Source organism: Fulvia fulva, chromosome 8 (assembly GCF_020509005.1).
Source record: "Fulvia fulva chromosome 8, complete sequence".
In the NCBI taxonomy this organism is placed as follows: Eukaryota; Fungi; Ascomycota; class Dothideomycetes; order Mycosphaerellales; family Mycosphaerellaceae; genus Fulvia; species Fulvia fulva.
Window position 1 is genome coordinate 3,673,011 of NC_063019.1, and position 22,076 is coordinate 3,695,086.

General features: G+C 53.5%; 11 protein-coding genes across 11 annotated transcripts; 7 read left to right on the top strand and 4 right to left on the bottom strand.

The window, feature by feature from the left end:
- Positions 1-61: 61 nt before the first annotated feature.
- Positions 62-2,203, bottom strand: CLAFUR5_11551 (DNA mismatch repair protein Mlh1; the record flags this gene model as incomplete). Its single annotated transcript, XM_047910699.1, has 1 exon — positions 62-2,203. The coding sequence occupies one exon, from the start codon at positions 2,201-2,203 to the stop codon at positions 62-64; it is 2,142 nt and encodes a 713-aa protein (XP_047765772.1).
- An 812-nt stretch (positions 2,204-3,015) lies between these two features.
- CLAFUR5_11552 (26S proteasome regulatory subunit rpn-1) lies at positions 3,016-5,829 on the bottom strand (the record flags this gene model as incomplete). Its single annotated transcript, XM_047910700.1, has 2 exons — positions 3,016-3,039; positions 3,094-5,829. The coding sequence occupies 2 exons, from the start codon at positions 5,827-5,829 to the stop codon at positions 3,016-3,018; spliced, it is 2,760 nt and encodes a 919-aa protein (XP_047765769.1).
- A 406-nt stretch (positions 5,830-6,235) lies between these two features.
- Positions 6,236-7,666, top strand: CLAFUR5_11553 (Serine/threonine-protein kinase rio2; the record flags this gene model as incomplete). The annotated part of the gene is made up of 3 exons (XM_047910701.1): positions 6,236-6,298; positions 6,360-6,504; positions 6,558-7,666. 3 exons carry the CDS (start codon positions 6,236-6,238, stop codon positions 7,664-7,666), a joined length of 1,317 nt encoding a protein of 438 aa, XP_047765770.1.
- Positions 7,667-8,078: 412 nt separating this feature from the next.
- CLAFUR5_11554 (SET domain-containing protein 5) lies at positions 8,079-9,659 on the top strand (the record flags this gene model as incomplete). Its single annotated transcript, XM_047910702.1, has 3 exons — positions 8,079-8,296; positions 8,438-8,690; positions 8,769-9,659. The coding sequence occupies 3 exons, from the start codon at positions 8,079-8,081 to the stop codon at positions 9,657-9,659; spliced, it is 1,362 nt and encodes a 453-aa protein (XP_047765767.1).
- A 1,335-nt stretch (positions 9,660-10,994) lies between these two features.
- CLAFUR5_11555 (Cytochrome b-c1 complex subunit Rieske, mitochondrial) lies at positions 10,995-11,782 on the bottom strand (the record flags this gene model as incomplete). The annotated part of the gene is made up of 2 exons (XM_047910703.1): positions 10,995-11,416; positions 11,479-11,782. The coding sequence occupies 2 exons, from the start codon at positions 11,780-11,782 to the stop codon at positions 10,995-10,997; spliced, it is 726 nt and encodes a 241-aa protein (XP_047765768.1).
- Positions 11,783-12,240: 458 nt separating this feature from the next.
- On the top strand, positions 12,241-13,377 carry CLAFUR5_11556 (ADP-ribose 1''-phosphate phosphatase; the record flags this gene model as incomplete). The annotated part of the gene is made up of 3 exons (XM_047910704.1): positions 12,241-12,303; positions 12,448-12,709; positions 12,767-13,377. The coding sequence occupies 3 exons, from the start codon at positions 12,241-12,243 to the stop codon at positions 13,375-13,377; spliced, it is 936 nt and encodes a 311-aa protein (XP_047765765.1).
- A 440-nt stretch (positions 13,378-13,817) lies between these two features.
- Positions 13,818-16,315, bottom strand: CLAFUR5_11557 (DNA topoisomerase 2-associated protein pat1; the record flags this gene model as incomplete). The annotated part of the gene is made up of 2 exons (XM_047910705.1): positions 13,818-14,526; positions 14,574-16,315. The coding sequence occupies 2 exons, from the start codon at positions 16,313-16,315 to the stop codon at positions 13,818-13,820; spliced, it is 2,451 nt and encodes an 816-aa protein (XP_047765766.1).
- Positions 16,316-17,230: 915 nt separating this feature from the next.
- CLAFUR5_11558 (Alpha-1,2 mannosyltransferase KTR1) lies at positions 17,231-18,696 on the top strand (the record flags this gene model as incomplete). Its single annotated transcript, XM_047910706.1, has 2 exons — positions 17,231-18,479; positions 18,632-18,696. The coding sequence occupies 2 exons, from the start codon at positions 17,231-17,233 to the stop codon at positions 18,694-18,696; spliced, it is 1,314 nt and encodes a 437-aa protein (XP_047765763.1).
- Positions 18,697-19,455: 759 nt separating this feature from the next.
- Positions 19,456-20,049, top strand: CLAFUR5_11559 (uncharacterized protein; the record flags this gene model as incomplete). The annotated part of the gene is made up of 1 exon (XM_047910707.1): positions 19,456-20,049. The coding sequence occupies one exon, from the start codon at positions 19,456-19,458 to the stop codon at positions 20,047-20,049; it is 594 nt and encodes a 197-aa protein (XP_047765764.1).
- A 277-nt stretch (positions 20,050-20,326) lies between these two features.
- On the top strand, positions 20,327-20,971 carry CLAFUR5_11560 (uncharacterized protein; the record flags this gene model as incomplete). The annotated part of the gene is made up of 2 exons (XM_047910708.1): positions 20,327-20,824; positions 20,951-20,971. 2 exons carry the CDS (start codon positions 20,327-20,329, stop codon positions 20,969-20,971), a joined length of 519 nt encoding a protein of 172 aa, XP_047765328.1.
- Positions 20,972-21,179: 208 nt separating this feature from the next.
- Positions 21,180-21,898, top strand: CLAFUR5_11561 (uncharacterized protein; the record flags this gene model as incomplete). The annotated part of the gene is made up of 2 exons (XM_047910709.1): positions 21,180-21,781; positions 21,832-21,898. 2 exons carry the CDS (start codon positions 21,180-21,182, stop codon positions 21,896-21,898), a joined length of 669 nt encoding a protein of 222 aa, XP_047765327.1.
- Positions 21,899-22,076: the final 178 nt, after the last annotated feature.

Below are 22,076 nucleotides of genomic sequence, written 5' to 3' on the forward strand. Positions count from 1 at the left end.
GGCAACTTCACGCGACAGCTGCAAGCCATGGCACGCCGCCCACGATGAGGCTCTGCGGTAATCAGCATCTCTCGAAGACCCGGTAGAGGCCCTTGAGATTTGCCACCTCGACTGTTCCCTTCAGTAAGCTTCTTGTGGCAATCAGTCGCTGTTTGAACGCGGGGAACAGCACGTGCTCGATGGCACGAACTACATGCCTTCGTCTCTCGGCGACGTCGCTGTCTTCAGTAGTGCCATCTGCTGGAGCCGGAGGCAGTGATTCGGGTGCATAGAAACTGGCTAGCTCTCTCAGGAAGCTCTGAAAACAGCCTTTCTCATCGCTCCAGTCCACGTGTGGTCCTAGTCGCAAAAGGAAATTGGGCAGTTTTGCCATCGAGGGCATGTAGCCTTTGACGAGAAGGGGAATGGTGAGCAGCTCCCCATCTTCAGTAACCTCAATGCCAAAGTACTCCAACAGCATGTCCTTGCGGGAGATCAGCTGGTCTAGTACGGCAGATACAACGTCGTCCCATTCGAAAGCCACGTGGTCCGAATCCATCGCTTTGGCTTGAGCGACGCCGATCTCCAGCAACTCGTTGATGGCGAGAGGAGGATTAAAGCGAATAGCTCCGAAGTTAGCAAAGTCGGTAAGACCCAACTGATAGAAGTACTCTGCTGCGATCATAGCGTAGTCGACGAGAAAAAGTTTGACCCCACTCTGAATAGCTGCAATGCGCTTGCTCGCGTCAGCTATGCCAACGAAGGTATGGTTGGCGAACGTATCATTGAGTTCGTTGTGCATGTTGTCCCTCACCGAGGCTCGAAGGTCCTTGATGGTAGTCAGCCGAATGATCGTAGGCTCTTTGTCCGTATACTCGTATTCAATACCATCCGAGGCTGGTTCTCGCGACGGCGAAGAAGCACTCGGAGCATTTGGCAGCATGGCAGTAATCTTGCGTGACTTTGCATCGGTGCGGACAAGGTTGTTCTCGTGCGGTCTACGTGCGCTGGCTTGTGCAGTAGATGGCCGCTGAGCAGCAGGTGCACCCGATGGTGTGATAGCTTCGTTGGATTTGGAAACGCTGGGTGTCTTTGCGCCGCTGAGCAGACTCTGCGTCATGAACGTCCTGCTTGTGTCCACCTTTCCCAGGCGTGTGCGAATCGCCTCGCAGACCAGCTCGATGATTTCCTCCTCATTGAGGAAGTTGACCTCTCGTTTTGTTGGATGGACATTGACGTCGACTCGTGCTGGATCAATCTCGAGACTCAGGTAGATGAAAGGCTTGCCTCCTTTGGGCAAGAATGCTGTGTAGGTCTGTTCCACGGCCTTCTTGATGGACGATGACTCTACACAGCGGTGGTTGATGAACAGAAGTAGAGACGTGCGTTTGGCAGAGTAATTAGCATTGCTGACCAGACCGTCCGCCTTGAAGCCGTACTGCTCGTTCGTCATCTGGAAGTCGATCAGGTCACTCGCAACAGAGCTGCTCTGGGTGAGACGGATGCGGTCCCGTATGCTCGCATTGGCAGGCACAGCAATGGCGGCACCGCCTTCACCATGCTTCTTGCAAGAGAAAGCGACATTTTGACAATGGACTGCATACTTGCCGACTAGCTCTGCAATCTTCGCGAATTCCTCGCTTGCCGAGCGGAAGGCACGTCGACGGGTGGGAACGTTGTAGAAAAGGTCCTCGACTGTGATCTGTGTGCCTTGTCTTCCAGCGCAGGCTTTGGGATCGGGGCTCTGGCCCGGTTTCGCGGGAGTCAGTTTGCCACTGGCATAATGTGCCTTCCAAGCGCAGCTTGATTCTGCTGTCTTGGTCGTGACTGACAGATGGGCGATGTGGCTGATACTCGCTAGAGCCTCGCCACGAAAGCCGTACGTACCGATGGCCTGGAGGTCCTCGAACGCCTTCAGCTTCGATGTGGTGAATCGCTCGCAAAGAATGGGAAGGTCATCCTTGTTGATGCCGCAGCCGTTGTCGGTGATCTGGAGAAGCTTGAGGCCGCCTTCTTTGATCAGGATCTCGAGACTGGTAGATCCGGCATCGACGGCATTCTCAATGAGCTCCTTCAGAGCATGCACTGGAGCAACAATGATTTCGCCCGCGGCAATCTTGTTGACCACATCTTGGTGCAAGGCACGGATTCGACGTGGTGGCTCGAAGTCATCAGCCTTGCGTTTCGTTCCGCGCGGCGGCGACGATGAGATCTGAACATCCATCGTTCATGTTGGTGTCGATGTCGTTGTCGAAGGTGAGCATCTCGAACATTGATTGAAGGCAGACGCGACTTGGGATAGCGCGTCATTAAGGACGTCCGTGCGCGATCCCAGCGGTTGTTTTAGCACACCCCAACATACACCCTAAGACAGTGAACTGTCTTGCGACTACACAATTCCCCTGCCTTGTATGAATTCTTCGTGCCGAAGTTGGCATACAGGCTTTCGATGTGGTTTACTGAAACGACATTGATATTTCCCGACCGCCACGACCTTTGAACATGTCACAACATGATCTCACTTCGCAGCAGGTAATTTAGATTTTGACTACACAAGATGCTCCACCAGTGTGACCACATTGTCGGCATGTTACGATCTGCAGAAATGCGAGTAGCTGCTCGAGTGGGAGGCTAAAAGACCGAACACATGGTCTGAGACATAGTATAGTACAATTGACCATTTCTACATATCGCCCCAGCAGCAGTGGAGCTACTCTATTAGCTTCATGCCGCATTCGTGTCATATCAAGGTGTGTATCACCGGAATAACGTAGTCGTGCGAGACGACATCTACTTCGCCTCGCGACGGCGCTTCCTCTCCTCGGCCTCCCTGCGCTTCTTTTCCTCTTCTTTCTTCTTTCTATCTTTGATGAGGCCCTTCGTTACATCGCAGTCAGGAGTACATGGTCCGTTGCAAAAGCAAAGACGCCAAACTGGAAGCTTGTCCGCGCCACGAGGGCTGAGCAGGCTTCGTTCTTCTGGCGTCAGCATCTTGCCACCACAGCTGTCGGACCGTTGACGGCGGTGGCCGCCAATCTACGGGGCCTCCCAGTCAGGGTTCTGCGATAGAGGTCAGCACACTGTCGTTACTAGGTTATCTAATCATTCACTCACCTTCTTCAATATGCACACGCCTTCCATGACGTTTGCCATAGATATCCACTCCTCATCTTCGAGCTCCGCGCGCTCCCCGTGGCCAAGCAACACTGGTGTATTCTGTGTTTGCCAACCTGTGATTGTCTTCGGTCGACCTGCCTGGCCAACAACATCCACAGCTTGACCAACCCTGACATTGACTTGCAGTGGTTTCAGATCTTCGTCAAGCGTGATGAGGAACCTAGGATGCATAGCAGTCACCAGATAGTAGAGTAGATAGTGGTTGTCCTTGAGGATGAACGCCTTGGGGTCGTCGATCAGTGCTGTGGCAACGGTCAGGAGACCAGCGGCAGCGACTCTCGACAACACAGATCGATCTGTATGGAAAGGGTTGATGGACATTGTACCCTTGCCCATATGCAGCAGACCTTGTGCGATGCGGACCATGAAGAGCGCGTTCGGGTCGCGGTGGTAGTAGGATGCAAGCTGTCGAAGAAGCTGTGCGATACGTGCATTGTTGGTGCCAGCTCCGACCATACCCATGGCAAAGATGGCATTGACAGCTACGTCAATGTCATTGTCGTGGGAGTATCGTGATAACGTGTCGTAGATCTTCATCTGTGGGTTGGACGGGCTGATGAGTCCCATGGCAAGAGGTACTGCCTTGCGAATGTTGGCCTCTCCATAGTGCATCAAGTGGCCGAACTGCCGGAGCACCATCTCTTGCCCAACATCCTCACCCATTGCTACGAGCGACAGTCCCAGGACAGCATAAGCTTGGACTAGCTGCTCGCCGGCGATGTCCTTCGTAGGCTCGTCCTCCTTCTTATCTTTGTCCTCATCGTCCTTGTCATCCTTCTCCTCAATGTGCTCGTTGCAAACGTGCAGGAGCTGCTGCAGCTTGAGCACTGCGCCAGTGCCTGCCCATGCGCAGATCTCGGCGAGGACAGAGGCGGGCTTTGACATAGGGTGATCGATAGCCTTGAGTGTTTCCAGGACCACGTCGACCTCCTCTTGCTGACCAAAGAACAGCATACCAAGACCCAGAGTCATGAACCGTGTCCACTTGTCCTTGAGCTGCTTTTGCCGGTCGTCGTCCATGAGGGTCTGGATGATGGCTTCACTGACATCTGAGTTAGCGGTGCCGACGAAGATCATGCCGAGAGATAGCGCTGCAATCGCTGAAAGTTGCATCTCCAAGCCAGAGTCGGACACGATGGGAAGCAAAATGTCGAGCAAGTCTTCCTTGTTAGAGCCAGCGTAAGCGAGTCCAAGACCCATGATGCGCGCGATCTTCTCGTTCACCGACTTGCCCTCGAAGTCACCCAGCAGTGCCATGGTTGGGTCGCTATCGAGTCTGACACCCGAGTTCATGATACCCATCGCAAGTGCGGCACCTGCCTTGATCTGGTCTTCTGGCACGTATGTGTAGGCGTCAATCTTATCAAGACCCATCTCAACGTCCCATAGCATGAGCATACCAGCTGATGCTGCGGTTGAGACCATGCCATCCTCTTTCACCTTCCAGATCCAGCTCTGCTTCACACCTCCTTCCACGAGCATCATCTTGTCATCGCCGTATCCTGCGTTCACGAAAGCGTTGACGAAGGCAGATGCCAGATTGTGTCGCGCTGAGTCGGTATTGGTCAAGCCAGCGGTCCGGCTCGATTCGAGATGTGACTTGTAAATGTCCTCCACAGACTTGGGCTCGAGTACATTCAGCTCCTTTGCTAACGACTTGAAGTACTCTGGCAGCTTTGTGTTGTTCAAGCACTCTTGTAGCTCAGTGTCGTCAGCGTCGTCTCCCTCCAGATCCAAGCATATTCTCTGGCGCCCAAGGATGAGAGCGAGCTGGCGCTTGACGGCCTTGTCAGACGCCGCGTTGAAGTCAGACTTGATTAGCTCCATATCATTCAGTCTGATAGCCAGGGAGATGGCCTGCGTGAGCTGCTTGTAGTGGAGGTAGATGTCGTGTGCTGTTCGGAGGAAGCGGTCGTTGTCGGGGTATGTGAGGAGTGGAACCATGGAGACCATGTATAGGCAGACTCTGGGGTAAGTGTTCTCATCGAGGTAGTCCTTGATCTGCTCAATCATCTCAAGCTCGGATAGCACATCGACCGCGTCGGCCTCTGCGTTGTGCGACAGGAAGAAAGGTACAAGGGAGAGGGCGAGCTGCGTAATGTCATCAGTATCCTGCTCATCGTCCAATCGCTTTGAGAACTCTTGTCCAATCTCCAGAGCTAGATGGCGCATGTACTCGTGTCCCCATGACCCGATGTCTGTGCCTGGCGCAAGTAATCGGTACTTGAGTGTTTCTCGTCGATCTTCGTCATCGGAGTATGTCATTCCCAGCACGGAGAGTGTGTCAGCCAGCAAGTCCTTGTCGCGACCCTGGGGCCATTTCTCGTATGCCTCTGTGAGCTTCTCATAGTGCGGCCGGAGAAACTTGAGCGGCTTGGGTACTGCCGTCATCGAACTCGTGGCTGTCTTGATGCTGGTCTGAATGTGCTCGAGTGATGACTTGTACAACGACTTGTCTGACTCCGTTAGGCGTTCAACGAGCATATCGAGCTCGTCCTTCAGCTTCTGGTCCTCCTCGTTGAGCTCCTCCGGCGGCAAATCGAGGTCGCCATCCTTCTTGCTGTCCTTTCCATCTGGCTTGGCGCCATTTGTGCCATTTGCTTGCTTTGGATCTTCAGCCTTGCCCTTGCCCTTGTCCTGCGTCGCCTTGGGCTTCTCCTCCTCCTTCGCCATCTGCGCTACTGTTTCGGTGTTGCGGTGGTTATCGGAGCTCGCTGATGGTGAGGAGATGGGTAATACACAAGGCGGGAGGCAGGCTGTATCAAGTCAAGACACTCTACTATGATGAGAGGTAGTGTCCGATAAGAGGTCGTTGTGGAGGGATATGGGGGTGGAAATGGTGATGTTTGGTGATGAACGCGTTGCAAGTGCTCGCCTGCTAGTGAGCTCACCCGAGCAAGCACGAATCGATTGCGGAAGGAACAGCCGACTCGACTGAGTCAGCATCTGCGACTTCACCACATTTTCTGCAGTCACATGCTTCATAGACTACATAGACCAGACAATCTGTTTATTTTGACGGTAGTGACGGCAAGAACAAGAGCTCGGCGATCAGACCTGAAGCTGTACAGCCGCCACCATGAAGTTGGACACCAAAGCCATCCGCTACCTCAGCAGCGAAGACTGGCGCGTGCTCGCTGCAGTACGTGATATGCATCTGCGGGTCGTATGCCATGGCTGACATGAGCTAAAGAGATTGGTAGGTTGAACAGGGTAGCAAGAATCATGAAGTCGTCCCGACACCTCTCATCTCGTCCATTGCTGGCCTTCGTGGTGGCAGTGGCGTCCACAAGAACATCTCGAATCTCGCCAAAGTTGGTCTGATAGGCAAAGTCAAGAATGCACGGTGTGAGTATAGCATCAGCGATACTGGTCCAAGCATGTCGTTAACATTGGCATAGACGACGGCTACCGTCTTACATATGGTGGCCTGGACTACCTCGCACTCAACGCACATCGCAAGTCCGACACCATCTTCAGCTTGGGCAATCAAATTGGTGTCGGCAAAGAATCAGATATCTACATCACAGCAAACGCTGATGGTCGTCAACAAGTCCTCAAACTCCATCGACTTGGCCGCATCTCCTTCAGAACAGTCAAGGCCAATCGCGACTATCTTCGGAACCGCCAGACCGGATCATGGATGTACCTCTCCCGACTCGCAGCGCAGAAAGAACATGCGTTCATGCGCGTACTGTACAGAGAAGGCTTCAGCGTGCCCGAGCCCATCGCATGGTCACGGCATACCGTGGTGATGGAGTTCATCGATTCGTTCCCACTGCGGATGGTAGACAGCGTTCCAGATCCCGGCAAACTCTATGCAGAACTGATGCAGATCATCGTCGACCTTGCGAAGCGTGGTCTGATCCACGGTGACTTCAATGAGTTCAACATCCTGATCAAGGAGAGAGAGGAAGGTGGCAAAGTCACGCTCAAGCCAGTGCTTATCGACTTCCCACAAACTGTCAGCACCAACCACGCGAATGCCGAGTACTACTTTGACAGAGATGTGGCATGCGTCAAGCGGTACTTTGAGAGGAGGTTCAAGTATGTCTCTGACGAAGATGGACCTTTCTTCGCAGATGCTATGAAAGGTGCGGACCAAGAGCGGAGACTCGATATCGAGGTGGAGGCCTCTGGTTTCTCCAAGAAGATGGGCAAGGAGCTTGAGCGCTTTGTAGAGGCGACGGCTAGCGGTGTGGGTGAGACTGAGCAGGATGAGGGAGCTCAAGACGAGGAGCTGGATGACGATGACGGCGGAGATCAGGATGATGAAGCACATCAGGTAGATGGCGAACAGGACGGTGGTTCCGATGTGGAAAGCAATGGTCAGATCGATGACCCAGCGCTGGCGGAAGATCTGGGAGGACTTTCAGTCGAGGATGATGTGGCAGCCAAGCAGTACGTGCCGGCAGACTTTAGACTCGAGCCTTTGGAGCTTAGCCACGACCCCGATGTTGTAGCGGAGAAGGTGCGATCGAAGAAGAAAGCCACGGGATGGGCTATCTGAGAAGTCCATCGTAAGGAGGTGACGCTGCGGGACATTGTGTCTCATGCTCACCAGGCAGACTGGATCAACGAAGCATGCGAACGTCCTTTCAAGATTCTGTCCGCTTCCCTTTGCTAGAAGCTACGAGGTCGAGACGTCCGCACTGTTGTACTGATAGCGAATAGATCATTCACGACACGAAGCACGACTAGCAGGGAAACTCCCACTCTCACCGAAGCCAAGTCGCGACTTCCCGCGTTCGAGTCGTTTGAGCTGCAACTTGCCCCTTCCTCGTGACACAGAATTTGGCCCTGTGCAGCTCGGACCCACACACAAACACCGTCTTTTTGTTCTTCAATCGCGACTTCACATAAAACATTCGCAAACAAGAACATACAGCATTCGCACATTGTAGGCTTACAGCGCATTCACCATGGACGGCTCAATTCAACATGTGTACTTTTTCCTCGACAACAAGACTACCCAGAACAACAAGCGCAAAGACTCATCGACTGCATCTACTATTGTGCACAGCAGCGCATACGAAGTACCACCATTCGACCCCAAGGAGCGCGCCGCTATGAGCAAGCGTACCGTCGCGACTCGCGGCGCTTCAGAGAGCTCCAGCGACAACTCCAGCACAAACTCCAGGTACGTGGCGCACACACCCCGATCAATACTGTCAAGGGCTATGCTGCACTCGAGAAAGCGTTCTGTAGCGCACTAAGCAGAAGCACAATATAGAATGATGATCTGCACCACTTCCTCGACCTGTGCTAATGTTGTTCGTAGATCCCCTTCCGCAACCCTGTCAGCTACGGCGCCGCCTTTCATACCACAGAACCGCCCTACAAGCGCCACGGACCTCTTCGAAATCGCAGCGGCTCCAAGGAAGGGTCTCGGGATCTTTGCGAAGAAGTCAATCAAGCGCGGCACTCGCATCATCTGCGAGGCACCTCTCCTGCGCATTACCAGTAACGACCCACCCTTGGCATGGGAGCAGTATCAGAAGTTGACTCCGCAATTGAAGCATGAGTACGACCAGGTATGTGTAACTACGCTACTTCAGACTTTGAGGCCCAACAGCCTCCTCTCGCGGCAATGTCACTAACACTCTCGATAGCTCCACCGATTCCACCGTACTGAGCTCGATCTCGAGCGAGAGGCGCGCCAACGTCTCCCTGGCTCAAACGACAGCAATGTGCTGGCCGAGCAGGTCGCCGTCATGGAACGCTTCAGCGCGAACAATTTCCTCATCGCCGGTGGCCACCACGCCGTCTTTCTCCTGTCATCTCGACTGAACCACTCCTGCGAGCCGAACGTCTTCCAGTCCTTCAACCCGACTCTAGGCATGAAGACCGTGTACGCTATGCGCGACATTGAAGCAGGAGAGGAGCTGGTCACCAACTACATAGGACGTGAGTGCCACTACCTAGTCCGCATCCAACGCTGGGAGATCTTCCGATCTCAATGGGGCTTCACGTGCCAGTGCGACGCCTGCACAGATACGACTGGTCGGTCGGACAACCGTCACATGCTCCTGACAAACCTCTTCACGGGCCTCCAAGAGTTCGAACAGGGCAACAGCACTTCATGCAATCCATTTCTGCCATCGAACATCGTAGTCGCTCTCGATCATGCCCAAGACATTCTCAGCATCTGCCTCGAAGAGAAGATGTATGGCATGGAGCTCTGCACAGCACATCGCATGATCTCCAGCTATGCTCTGGACCTTCAGGATTTCCACACAGCTTGGGAAGCGGCTAAGAACGAGCACGAAGTGGAGCGCAACCTTATGGGCACGGAGTTGGACGATCTCAAGGCGAAGGGTGCTGGCAGTGAGGTGTGGATGGCCCACGTCTACAAGGTGATGAAGCAGGCTGGATTCAATTCAGAGCAGCGCCGGAAGAGAAACAAGAAGCACAACAACAAGAAGAAGCCACAGAAGGAGAACCGGGAGAAGAACGAGAGCAAGTCGCACAAGAAGGGTGCAAGGGCTCCAAAGGCTACCTAGAATTCACCGAAAGTGCGGCCTTGATTCTGTTTTCCGCATCCCGCTATCGAAAGCATAGTGTACAGTAGCAACGAGGTGTTAATGGGCGTGTGTCATTCCAAGTGTTGTGTATAAAGGTCTTGTATATCTTAACATCTGCTCCCACGTCACTCAACGCCTTTCTGGGAAGAAGAACTGCCCGTGGTATGTAGCAGCCTGAGACAGATGTGGTAGTGCTCTCAGCCTATCACATAGCTCAATTAGGTGCTACAGTCATATATGTCTCACCTGGTAGCACCAACTTCGCCACATCACGTCCTTAGTGTGGTCAGACGACACCCTTTGTCTTTCAAAGGCTCGTACATCAGGCACAAGCAGTCTTGAAGCAGTGGACAGATGGTCAAGCGTTCCTGATGATTAATGCTTGCTATAGCTGCTCTGTCCTGCTCTGCCACAAGGCTTCTTGAAGGTCATCTAGATCTGCTCCTTCTACACTCCTTCACGGAAACCTCATGAGATCTCGCTTCATGCACTGAAAGTTCGCGATCGTAAGAGCACAACGACGACTTAAAAACATTATCCTCCTCAACACCTAACGTCCACAACCCTTCAAGGTTATTCTGCCTGGCGCTTGGTTCCCATGAACGAGAAACACTGTCCAAACAGTACCTCCCCATACCCTCTCCTGACCACCACCTTCCCTACTCTAACATGTCCAATAGCAACGCCCCCGACCCCCGTCAGTGTCGGCGACCGCAACTGTCCCAACTGCAAAGGCGCCGGCAAAGTCCCCGGTTTCTGCGGAGTCTGCAAAGGTTTCGGCGAGTACCTTTGTCCCAATATCGATCGAGGGAGGCATGGAAATAGTTGTATACTGTGTCTTGGGGAAGGGAGAGTGAGGTGCCCGTGTTTACAGAAGGTGCCGGTGCCGTGTTGGTGTACGGAGCGGAGGCATAGTTTGGGAGTTGGAGGGGTTGGTTGAGATGGCGAAGTTGTATCGCAAAGGACCGGTGTTTTGTGGAAGAGACTGCTTGGATGAAGTTGTGCTCATCTGAAGAGCGAATCTGTAGAGTCTGAAGAGGACCTTCTGTTGTGGGAAGCCGGCGTTCTGGTTTCAGTGATCGAAAGACTCTTGACCTGCGAGAGTTGTGAGTAGAATATGGAGGCTGCATCTTAAGTTGTAGATCCTTTTACAGTCCGATGTGAAACGCTAGAAACAGATGATGTATCTTAAGTGTACAAGCGCTGACCAGCTCTGCTGTGCCAGCCAACACCGCTTTCCCTCCCCATCTCGTCGCATCTATTGCGTTCAGATTCGCCCAAATCGCTCACACGGCCATCATCATATCGAGCTTCTTAACCAATGACCAGCGCACCATCCTCAGGGAAATCATACTCCGGCACCTCCAAATTCAGAGGCGCAGGGCCCCTCCTCACACGTCCAGAGATATCATAATGGCTTCCGTGGCATGGGCAGAACCAACCTCCATAATCACCAGCCTCGCCGATAGGCACACAACCCAAGTGGGTGCATACACCCAACATAATGAGCCATTCAGGCTTCTTGACTCGGTCACTGTCGGGTTGTGGGTCGCGGAGCTGCTTCCAGTCGAAGTCCTCGGCTTCCTTGATCTCGTCGCTGGTGCGGTGGCGGATGAAGACGGGCTTGCCTCGCCACTTGATGATAACGTTCTTGCCTTCGGGGATGGAGGCGAGGTCGACCTCGACCTTGGCTTGAGCCAGGACATCGGCGGAGGCGGACATGTTTACCAGGAAGTCTACATCGCGATCAATCAGCCATTGCCCTTCCTAATACCTCTGTGCTATAGCTTATGCTCACCTTGTACTGTGTTCTTCGCGCCCAATGCCGAGAGACCACCAAATGCGCCGACCATGAAGTACTGGAACATCTTGTTGGTAGTCTCATTGCCGCCACGGTACTTGGCGAAGCTGGGAACAGCGGTGGTGTCCTGCTTGCCCGAAGATCCTCGGCTGAAAGGCGACTTGTATTCTGCGTGTGAGGTCGAGGCATCGGTGGCGGCGCGCTTCTGCTGGACAATCGAGGTGGAGGAGCGGAGTGCTGGGACCTGCGAACGGGTGGCAGACCGCACGAGCGACGAGGTAGCCTTGGAAGAGAGCGACATGTTGGATCGTGCTTTCGAGAAGCTGTGGCGGCGGAGCGGAGAGTCAATGGGTGGTGGGTGTGGTGCTCGTCGTCGCGATGGGAAAAGGGTGCAGCCGTTGCTGCTCCATGATGCTTCGTGCTTTCTTTCCTCGGGCTGAGCCGGGCATCTACGCCTTCCGCTCAGCAGATTCCGTGCTTTGTGATTGGTCAATGATGCAAGGATGCCCCAGGCAGCAACGCCGCCGTTAATTCATCGATATAATGTAGCAGGAACAAACCATAACATTTCTTGTGACATTGAACGTCTCTTGCACAACATTGATAACACGAGCTCACAGTCCTCACAAGTCGCCTCGGGATACGTTATCGCTACAGAGTATTCAGCACAGAACAACAACCTCCAACTGCCAGGACCCAACCATCATCGCACCCACTATCTTGTACTCACGCCTGGACCAAGTATTGGCAGACGCAACGATGGCGCAAGAAAGCGTACCTTCACCACTGGCCGAGTTGTCCCAAGCAAGCAAGCAACAAAAAGTAGGTACATCCACATTGGAGGCTCAGTCTCGAAGTGGTTGGTCCATCTTCTGCCTCGAATCGGCTGTCCTGTGGCAGAGCCTCTCAATTCGGACTGGAAGACCATTGCGATCACGTAGCGTAGGCTAATACCCTGATGTACAGAGACCAAGGCCAATGAAACGAGAACAAGACAGCACCAGTTTGCCGTCTCTCAAAGTCGTCGAGAAGACCGGTGACCTCTTCGAGGACGCCGGGAGCACAGTGCTCGCCCACGCTTGTAACTGCCAGGGCAAATGGGGAGCTGGCATCGCGGCAGCTTTCAAGAAGAAGTATCCCGGGGCCTTCAAGACATACGAAGAGCACTGCAGAAAGAATTCGCCCGAAACGCTGATTGGAACGGCACTTCTCATTGCCCCTGAAGAAGGTAAGCACTCCCTTGATACCATTCCTGACACGACAAAGACTCACCAATCCGTCCCAGATACCATGACCTCCGAATCTTCCACTGACTTCACCTCCGGACCCTGGATCGCCTGCCTCTTCATATCGATCGGCCACGGCAAACAGAAAGATACCAAGGATACCATCCTGGCCAACACCCACAAAGCCATGCAATCTCTCCTCAGCAATATCCACCGCACGAAGTTAGTACCTAATCGTCACGACAAAGAAACGACCGGGCCAAGCACTGTCCACCGCGCGGTGATCCAGGCGATCAGAATGCCTCGTATCAACTCCGGATTGTTTAACGTACCCTGGCACGAGACGAAAGCAGTGCTGGAAAGTGTTCAGGTTCGTAAGGGGCAGTTCTTGGAAGTCGAGGTTGTATCGCCGCCTGTGAAAGGGGATCGTGGTACCACATCTGCAGCTAAGGTTAAGACTCCCGCAGCGAAGAGAGGACCGCCCCAGAGAGACGTGGAGGAGGACAAAGAGGACTCATCATCGCAAGAGAGTTCTACCAAGAGCGAACGCGCCCCATTGCCTCCGCGTCGAACGTTCATGGCGAAAGACGGCAGGCAGGATCAACAACCCTCACCAATCGAAGCGCCCAAGCGTAAGAAGCAGAAGCGAGTCAACGATGACGATGACTAGGAGAACGAATGTTCATGTGGTTCGCCATGGACATCGCTCAAGAAAGCAGTTTGCGATGCTTTTGGGAATGCGTTGCTGTGTATATGCAACAGTGGCGCTAACGCGTTGGAGGGAGGTCTTTCTGCCTGTCTTTGGGGTGGCTGCACAGAGTGTGATGGATCTTGTTGCCTGGGTTGTATAATGTGAGCGTTGGAGCCGGTTGGGGTGTTTGATGCAGACGCAGATGCGGTTCGGAGGACTTAGATGTGTAGCGTTGTAGCGTTCGGAGTTTTTGGCGCGATCGTTACAGCGATTATTCGGTGGACAGCACAGAGAGTCAGTGATAGAAGATCATGTTCATTACCTGCAATCACTTCCTCTGCATACGGAGGACAGCAAGCTGTCTCTCAGCTGGCCATGTTCACAACGATCGTTCCCCTCTCGTCTTTTCATTTCCTTCTTCAACCAAGCAACTCAACATCCAACCCAATCGCTCTCATGAACAAGTTCACATCCCCTAGCCTCTTCTGACTCATCTCCTCCGGCAACGTCTTGCTCACCGCCACCGTCTCCATGACCCGATCCTTCACACCCAACACCAGTCTCTGCTGCTGATCTGGGCTAGCACCAACGCCCACCGTTGCCAAAAAGTGCCAGATGTGCACATCATCTGATGCGGCGAGATTCGTTTCTGTCGGGAACATGTACGGCAGCACTGGCTCAATCGTATCGAAGAGTCTACCGTAATGGCTGCTCCAGTCGTCGCTAGGTCCTTGCTGTTGTGTCACAAGCTCGGCGCGGTTGATGAATGCCGTGAGGATCAACACACCAATCTTCGTCCGCACGATGGCTTGGAGGTGTACGCGGTCTAGGACAAGGCCGACGAGACCGATGATGATGTTCAGAGGTGCTTCGCTGATGTAGCTGTACAGTGGTGGAAGGACTGCTTGTTCGAATGTGAAGACTTCTTCTTTGACGCGGGGTGGGACGGGGCTGTTATCGGCGGGCGGATAGGCGTCGCGGATTACATCAAGGATGTCAAGGTGGATGGCGATGAGGGTGAGCATTGTCAGGCGTTGATTGTCGTCGAGGTGACGGAAGATGCGAGGGATCGCCTTTTTTCCTTTGCTGTGGGAGAGGAGCTGGATAAAGGGGTGTGGTGTTGTTGGGCTAAATCGTTAGTGTTGGACTTCAAGTATACAGTGGCATGGACTTACTTGGGCTGTATAGGCTCCATGACCTTTAGTGTCTCCCACAACTGCTGGTTGAGCTCCTGCATCTCACTGCGCCATCTCATGTGGTCTTCTATCACATCTGGCGGGCTATCCTCGTTGGGTGGCGGTGGAAGCTTGCGTTCGTGGTCTTCGAGTCTCATCAAGGTCGAGTAAAGGCTCTCAATGTTCCTTAGAGCGGTCTTGCGGTCTGCTGGCTTTGGTGGTCTCATCTGAGGATGTGCTGAGTCTGGCCGCTTGATGTTAAGAAGTGGTCGGGGCGTCTTAGAGTTACTAAAGGCGATCTTTCCAAGGCTTCCCTCCATCACCAGCTGCTTATTCTTCGGTCTAGCCTTCGCTGCCTCAACAGCTCTGGCGACCTGCTGCTCCATTCTTTGCACGTGATTATCGCCACCGCGTGGATGATGCCTACTTCGTCCATAGCCGTAGCGACTGCCAGTTTGGAAAAGATAAGTCTGAGCGAACTGATTGAGTGGCTGACCAGGGCCACTGCGTGGTGGACCTCTGATTGATGCATATACTTGGTAGTAGAAGTCCTCTGCTAGCTGCTCCTCACTGCCTTGCTCGTTGTCAATGCCGCCAGTGGCTGTAAGCAGTTGCTGTAGCTGGATGCGAGTGATGAAGTTCTTGTCCTGAGGTGTCATGAGGCCGTTGTTCTTGCTGAGAAGGAAGATCTTGTGGTTTCGCTTAGCACGCTTTGCTTCCTCCGCGAGGTATGCTTCACGCTCTTCGGGTGCCATCTGCATCAGTTGCTGCGCCTGTGTTATAGGCGGGCCGCTATACGATGGGCCACGATTATGACCATGCTGCTGATGGTTCTGCTGTTGATGCCGGACATGTGGAGGCACAGTGTGACCACCAACCCTAGGCATACCTGGAGGAGGGCCGTGCTGGAACTGTGGCTGACCGTTAAAGTCCTGCGACTGGGGTCTCGCATTAGCAGGAGAGTGTTGTCTCTGCAGGATCTGTGGTGCTCGGAGGTTGTAATCTGGCTGTGGCTGCTGATTTTCCTGTGGAGGTTGCGGGCGTTGCAAGATCTGCGGCGGTCTTTGTTGCTGCTGCTCGAAGGCTGGCTGTGGCTGTTGAGCTGGCGGAGTTGGTGCACCGCTCGGAGGACCACCAAGTCCAAGCATGTTCTTCAAGCCCAAAGTCTGAGCATGCACATCAGGAGCGGGCTGCTGAGCCAGTGGAGTGGGTCTCGCATTGGCACGCATCATGGCCTCAACCTCCTCCAAGCTCATCATCTTTGGGGCACTTCCCGCCAGCGGCTGCTCCTGCTGTACTTGAGGTGCCTGCTTCTTCGTGACTGATGTGCCCCAGATTGAGGCGTCTGCTTCCAGCTTGGGCATGTAGTCTGGCTGCTTGTATGCCTCATATCCAGTCCTTGCAGGCTTTGGCGCGCGGGCCTGCTGCATTGGCTGGCGTGCCTGGTGAAGCACTTGCTCCTCAAGCAGAGTATCGCGGATGTTGGCAGTCTGGCCAGCGAAGTCGAAGTCTTTTCCAAGCTGATCGCGCGTTACGGGCATATCGCCGCCAAAGGTATCGTCGTTGTCTTCATCGCCCGTCTCTTGTAGATGCTGTCCTAAACCATCATACGTCTGGTCAAAGTCCAGCGCCTCTTGATCACCGCCATCTCCAAGTCCACCAAAAGGATCTTGCCGATCGAACATGCCCTGTCCGCCTCGCCTGTCCCCAGGCAGGTTCGTGTCGAAGCCGAAGAACGACATGGCGAAGGGCGCCCCTCTGCGAGGGTGTTGTCTGCTGAAGAAGCTGTTTCCAATAGCAAGAAGGCTGTGTGGATGAATGTGGTGAAAGCGCCTGCGCGCAGTGAAAGATCTAGTGCCACCAACGCCGTGCTAACAGAACGCTGTCACGGTGTAGTGATACGGATGTGGTGGTGGTGGTGGTGGTGGGTGTGTTTACCATGCGTTCCGAGCTTCACTCAATGATTCAATGTCACAAGCCACACCCACGGACGATCCCACTTTGCTGTGGCTGCACCGGTCACGTGAACGAGCCGACAGCATGGCCTAAGAATAAACCTGGGAAAGAGGGTCTCTTGGTGCTATGTTATATGCAGTCAAGCGTGCTCTGCTCCTTACGCGGTGAACGCGCCATCCAACCCGTCTGCAAGTGATACGAGAGAAAGATTGGTTACTTGGCAGGCGGAACATCGTCGAGTACGGCTTTTCGTGTTCCCAGGAGAGCCCTGTAGGGTGCATGTTGTTCTGGTTAGATCACTGCAAGATCGCAGGTGTTACTGCCCTTAGGCTCAGTGAGGTGTCAAGAGGCGAAAGCTGTTCTCAACCTGCAGCCAAACTCTCGTTGCACCCGAGCCACATTTCAACCACAAAGTCTCCCGCAGACGCACTCCAATCCCATCCCTGCCTCGACGGCTGACTCTCTCGTAACACCAATACCTTCCCAACTCACGGTCGCTCCTTCCACACCCATCTTCACGTGCTTCCTGTGCACTGGTCGCGAACACATTTCCTAAGCGGCGACAACCGCAAATTGCATTTGAGGACTGCACAGCAGGCACAAAGGGATAGCACCAACCTTCATCCCTTGGCTGGTGGCTACACTTCTCAACACCACCACCACAGGACAAGTCGCCGGACCAATACGACAGCCACAGCAACATGGCCGGCTCGACGCGATACCTGCGATACATCCTCGCCGCCTTTGTGGCGCTGGTCTTCATCTTTATCCTATCCTCATCATCGACACGAAGCATCGGCCAAGAGCATTTGACATCTGCAGCGGAATTGCTCAAGCAACAAGGGATATGGAAGGGTTCAGAGTCGCTGGCAGCGGGACAGAAGAGCTCCTTCGCTGAAGACTCAGCCATGGGCTCGACTGTGAACCCAGCTGTCGGAGGAGTTGTCACTGATTCTGGAAAAGTCGGAAGCACCAAGGACAACACCTCGCCCAACCCAGGAGTCGGCCAAACTACATTCCCATCCACGAAAGCGCCAGGCCCGCGCATGAACGCTACCTTCGTCACCCTTGCCCGCAACAGCGACGTCTGGGAAATCTCCCGCAGTATCCGCCAAGTTGAGGATCGCTTCAACCACAACTACAACTACGACTGGGTCTTCCTGAACGATGCCGAATTCGACGATCAGTTCAAGAAGATCACCACTGCGTTGACCTCCGGTAAAGCTAAGTACGGCAAAATCGACAGCGAGCACTGGGGCTTCCCTGAGTTCATCGACCAAGAGAAGGCGAAGAAAGTAAGAGAGGACATGCACGAGCGCAAGATCATCTACGGAGACAGCATCAGCTACAGGCATATGTGTCGATACGAGTCAGGCTTCTTCTTCCGCCACCCGCTGATGCTTGACTACGAGTGGTACTGGCGTGTCGAGCCATCAATCGAGCTCTACTGCGACGTCGCATACGATCCCTTCAAGTTCATGGCCGACAACAAGAAGAAGTACAGCTTCGTCCTCTCCCTCTACGAATACGTCGAGACCATCCCAACTCTTTGGGACAGCGTGAAGAAATTCATGAAGCAACATCCAGAGCACCTCTCTGAGGACAACAGCATGGAGTTCCTGTCTGACGATGGCGGCGAAACCTACAACCACTGCCATTTCTGGTCCAACTTCGAGATTGGCAACCTGAACTGGCTCCGCAGCAAGCAGTACATTGACTACTTCACATTCTTGGACAAGGAGGGCGGTTTCTTCTACGAGCGATGGGGCGATGCGCCCATCCACTCCATTGCCGCAGGCCTCATGCTCAAGAAGGAGGAGATCCACTTCTTCAACGATATCGCATACTACCACGTCCCATTCACGCATTGCCCGACTGGCGAGCAGATGCGACTGGATCTCAAGTGCCACTGCAACCCCAAGGACAACTTCGACTGGAATGGTTACTCATGTAAGTTTCACCCGATCTGCACATGTCAATGCAAGCGCGTGCCGATGCAGAAACGTTGTGTCTCGGCACATGAACGTCAGTTTGTGGCACGTGCACAACGATCCGCAGCCACTAGATCCTGCCACAGAGCAAGCCACTGACATGTATCACAGGCACCAACCGATGGTACGACACGAACAAGATCGCCAAGCCCGAAGGCTACGAGAAGGAGCAGTGACTTGCCTCCAATTATGAGTTCATCGCAGACGAATACCTCTGGCCGATCATCATCCTCGCCTCCCTCATCATCTTCCTCGTCATCGTCCTCCTATATCATCCTATCTCGAAAGCGTACGATCTCATCAGCAGGCAGGTCAGAACGCGCCGCGCCAGCCGCTTCTCCGAGGACAGATGGGAGATGGGACGAAGGTGGCATGGTCAGAAGATGAAGGCCAGAGCGTGAAATTTCACACACTTCTTGGCTGTGCTTTATGGGATGGGTTTATTGTACGCGATATCTGAGTCCAAGGTGCGAGAAGACGGCAACAGCGGCAGCATTGCTTGGAGTTCAAGCTGGGGAGAAACATCGAAAGTGGACGGCGTTCAAGTGCGGTAGTGTGAGTGTGATCTGTACTGGGTATGGATGCGCTCGTGCTGCCTTTCTCGTGTGGCCTTGGCGAGGTCCCAGGGCTGCTAGATTATCTGATATAGACACGATACCAAAGTTTGATGTTCCCCAGTCGCCATCCGCTGTTGTTGTGCATCAGGAGCTACGTACGCGTCGATAGTGATCAAGCTGAGCAGATCAGGTGAGGCGGAAGTGAAGTCGATCATACCACACTCGAAGGGAAGGAGCGACGAACTCAGCATACAAAAAACCTCAGCTGCCTCTTCGTGACTCAACAACGACAACAACACCGTTATTTCACATCACTCCAACAACCCAGGACGATCCGATACCTTCTAACCGAGATACGTTCCAACACTCATACACAACATGCCACGCCGCAAAAAGACTATTGACGACATCGTCAGCACCGCCACCACCCAGACACAATCGCGTCTTCTAGGCGTACCAGTCGCGGTTCGCAACCGCATCTACGAGCTGGTCTTCAAGAAGGAAGGAACATGCCATGTCAGTCACCGCCGCAAAGACGGAAACCCCAAAGGTCTTATCAGGGTCCCGGGACTGCTGCTGGCCTGCAAGCAAACGTATGCCGAGTCCGTTCAGCTCTTCTACGGCAAGACCATCTTCACCTGTAGCGCACCGTACAGACTCGAACAATGGCCCCGCAAGCTGGCGTCGACCCATCGCGTTCTGGTGAAGAAAATCATGCTGAGTCCTTATCCCTCGTCTTGGCGTACTGGACAGATGGCTGCGACGTTCAAGTGCGAGGAGGAGAAGTTCTTGAAGATCATCAGAGAGTGGGTCGTGAAGCGCAAGGAGATCAAGGAGAGAGTGATGGTTGTTGGCAACTATCCTATGCCATTTTACTTCTTCAGACGCGCTCATGCCTTCACGGTGCTGGAGAATGGCCGCATGGAGTATGAGTTGATCAAGGACACGGGTCCTCTGTGGCCGAAGACTTGAGTATGAAGTTCGAGATTCCGGGGTGGTTCAACATGCTGACATGTTTAGTCTGAACAGAGCTGATACTCATCACTCTCTCACATGCTGCCCCCTAATAATGTGTTCCCTTTGCGGCATTATACTCTCCTTTCTCTACCATGGACACCTCAGAGCAGCATCTACATTACATCAGCCTTCACCAACAGCAAACATCACCAGTCTGATCTACAACACCAACATTCCACAGATTGCACCAATCGCGAACCCAGCACACTCCTGACGCATACACACGCACACCATGCCGCTCATCAAGAAAAGGCTGAATTTGACAGCAACCAACGACCAGAAAGGCTGCAAATTCCTGGGACTTCCAGCTGAGCTGCGGAACCGCGTCTACGAACTCACCTTCGAGAAAAGACCATGTGCAGTCCCTAGACGCAGTCTGTCCAACAGCAAAGGCCTCATGAAAGGACCGGCCCTTCTACTTGTATGCAAGCAAATCCATTGCGAAGCAATCAAGATCTACTACAACAACACTAGTTTCGACTTCGCTAGGATCTATCGACTTGAACAATGGATGAGGAAAGTCGGGCCAGTTCATGGTCGCGAGCTGACCGAAGTCGTTCTGTCGGGTGGCACCTGTTGCACACCGGCCGTAAACGAGAGCTTCTTGGCCTTCAGCAAGGAATGGGCCATTGAGAAGGCGCACGTGAAGGAAGGCGTACTTTTTATGAAGTTGTCTAAAAGTCATCGTTTCACTATGTCCCGTGGAGCATCGGAAGATACACCGAGAATGGTGAGTCTCAGCTGATCACGAGACAATAGAGGTGGCATTGAGTAAGTTCGTCTCTCACGGCACTCAAAGTGTTCGCTGACCGGGAGTTCAAGGCATCTTCCGAGTCCTGCATCGATTGCGGAACAGACGACCCGATACAAGCACTAGCTCAAAATCCACGGCGAGTGAGTGCAAACAGCATAGCGAGCGATGTGCTTTCTGAAACGATGTGGCTGGGAGGAGTGAGCAGAAGTGAGATTGGCCTCATGACCATATTACGGCAAAGCTCACCTGGCCATACGATAGCTCTTTCCTTTCCTTGTCTCCTACTATGCATACATACATCCTTTAAACACTTCCACCATCGATACAGACCATGCCTACCAGTAGCCCGAGCCGGACAAGTCGAGCGAAGCTGTTCACCAAGATCCAGGGCGCTCCAGCTACACAGCACGGCTGTCGACTCTTGAATCTGCCACCCGAGCTACGAAACAGGATCTACCACTTTGCCTTACAAGACGACATCTCTTACATTCTACGGGAGACGGTCAAGCGCAAGAGACTTCATACTATCAAGCCAACTGCTCCTGGTCTGGTACTCACCTGTCGTCAAACCCACGCCGAAGCAATTCGAATGCTATACCGACAAGCCCACTTCACCTTCGATACCGCCGATTTACTGAACAAGTGGACCAAGAAGATTGGATTCCAGCGTCTCCAGCTAGTCAAAGTACTTCGCATCAAAAGCCCGGCGCCGACTTTGGCAGTCATGATGAAAGCATACTGGAAACCTCGTGCCGCATTGACAGAGTTCGCTACGGATGCTGAACAAGCTCTCCAGGTGGTGAAGGAAGGGACTTACCTTGGTGGGACTGTGCTGAAGACTGATCTGTACATGCCGGCAAGAATGATGGGTATTACCTGGACCGCCCGGCCACTTGAGCTGGTCACTGAGTACTTGAAGACTGCAGATGATAGGTAAGGAGCTCTTCCCTGTGCCCGTGGCAGAAGTGCTGACAATGGAACAGATTACTGTCGCGAGAGACGTACCAGGCTTGCGAGATGTTGAGTCGTGAGAGGGCGAAGAAGTGTTGAGCACTGGACACCCTGGGATCGGATCATGGACGATGACTTGATGGGCACGGACGTGCTTGATGATCTTGCGGGAAATTCTTGGAGAAGTGGCTGCCGACAACATGCATGTCGCTGGACACTAGATTTGAGAGGAGTGTATTTTATGACGAGCTGCGTCTGTTGATCCGCCTTGCCTTCG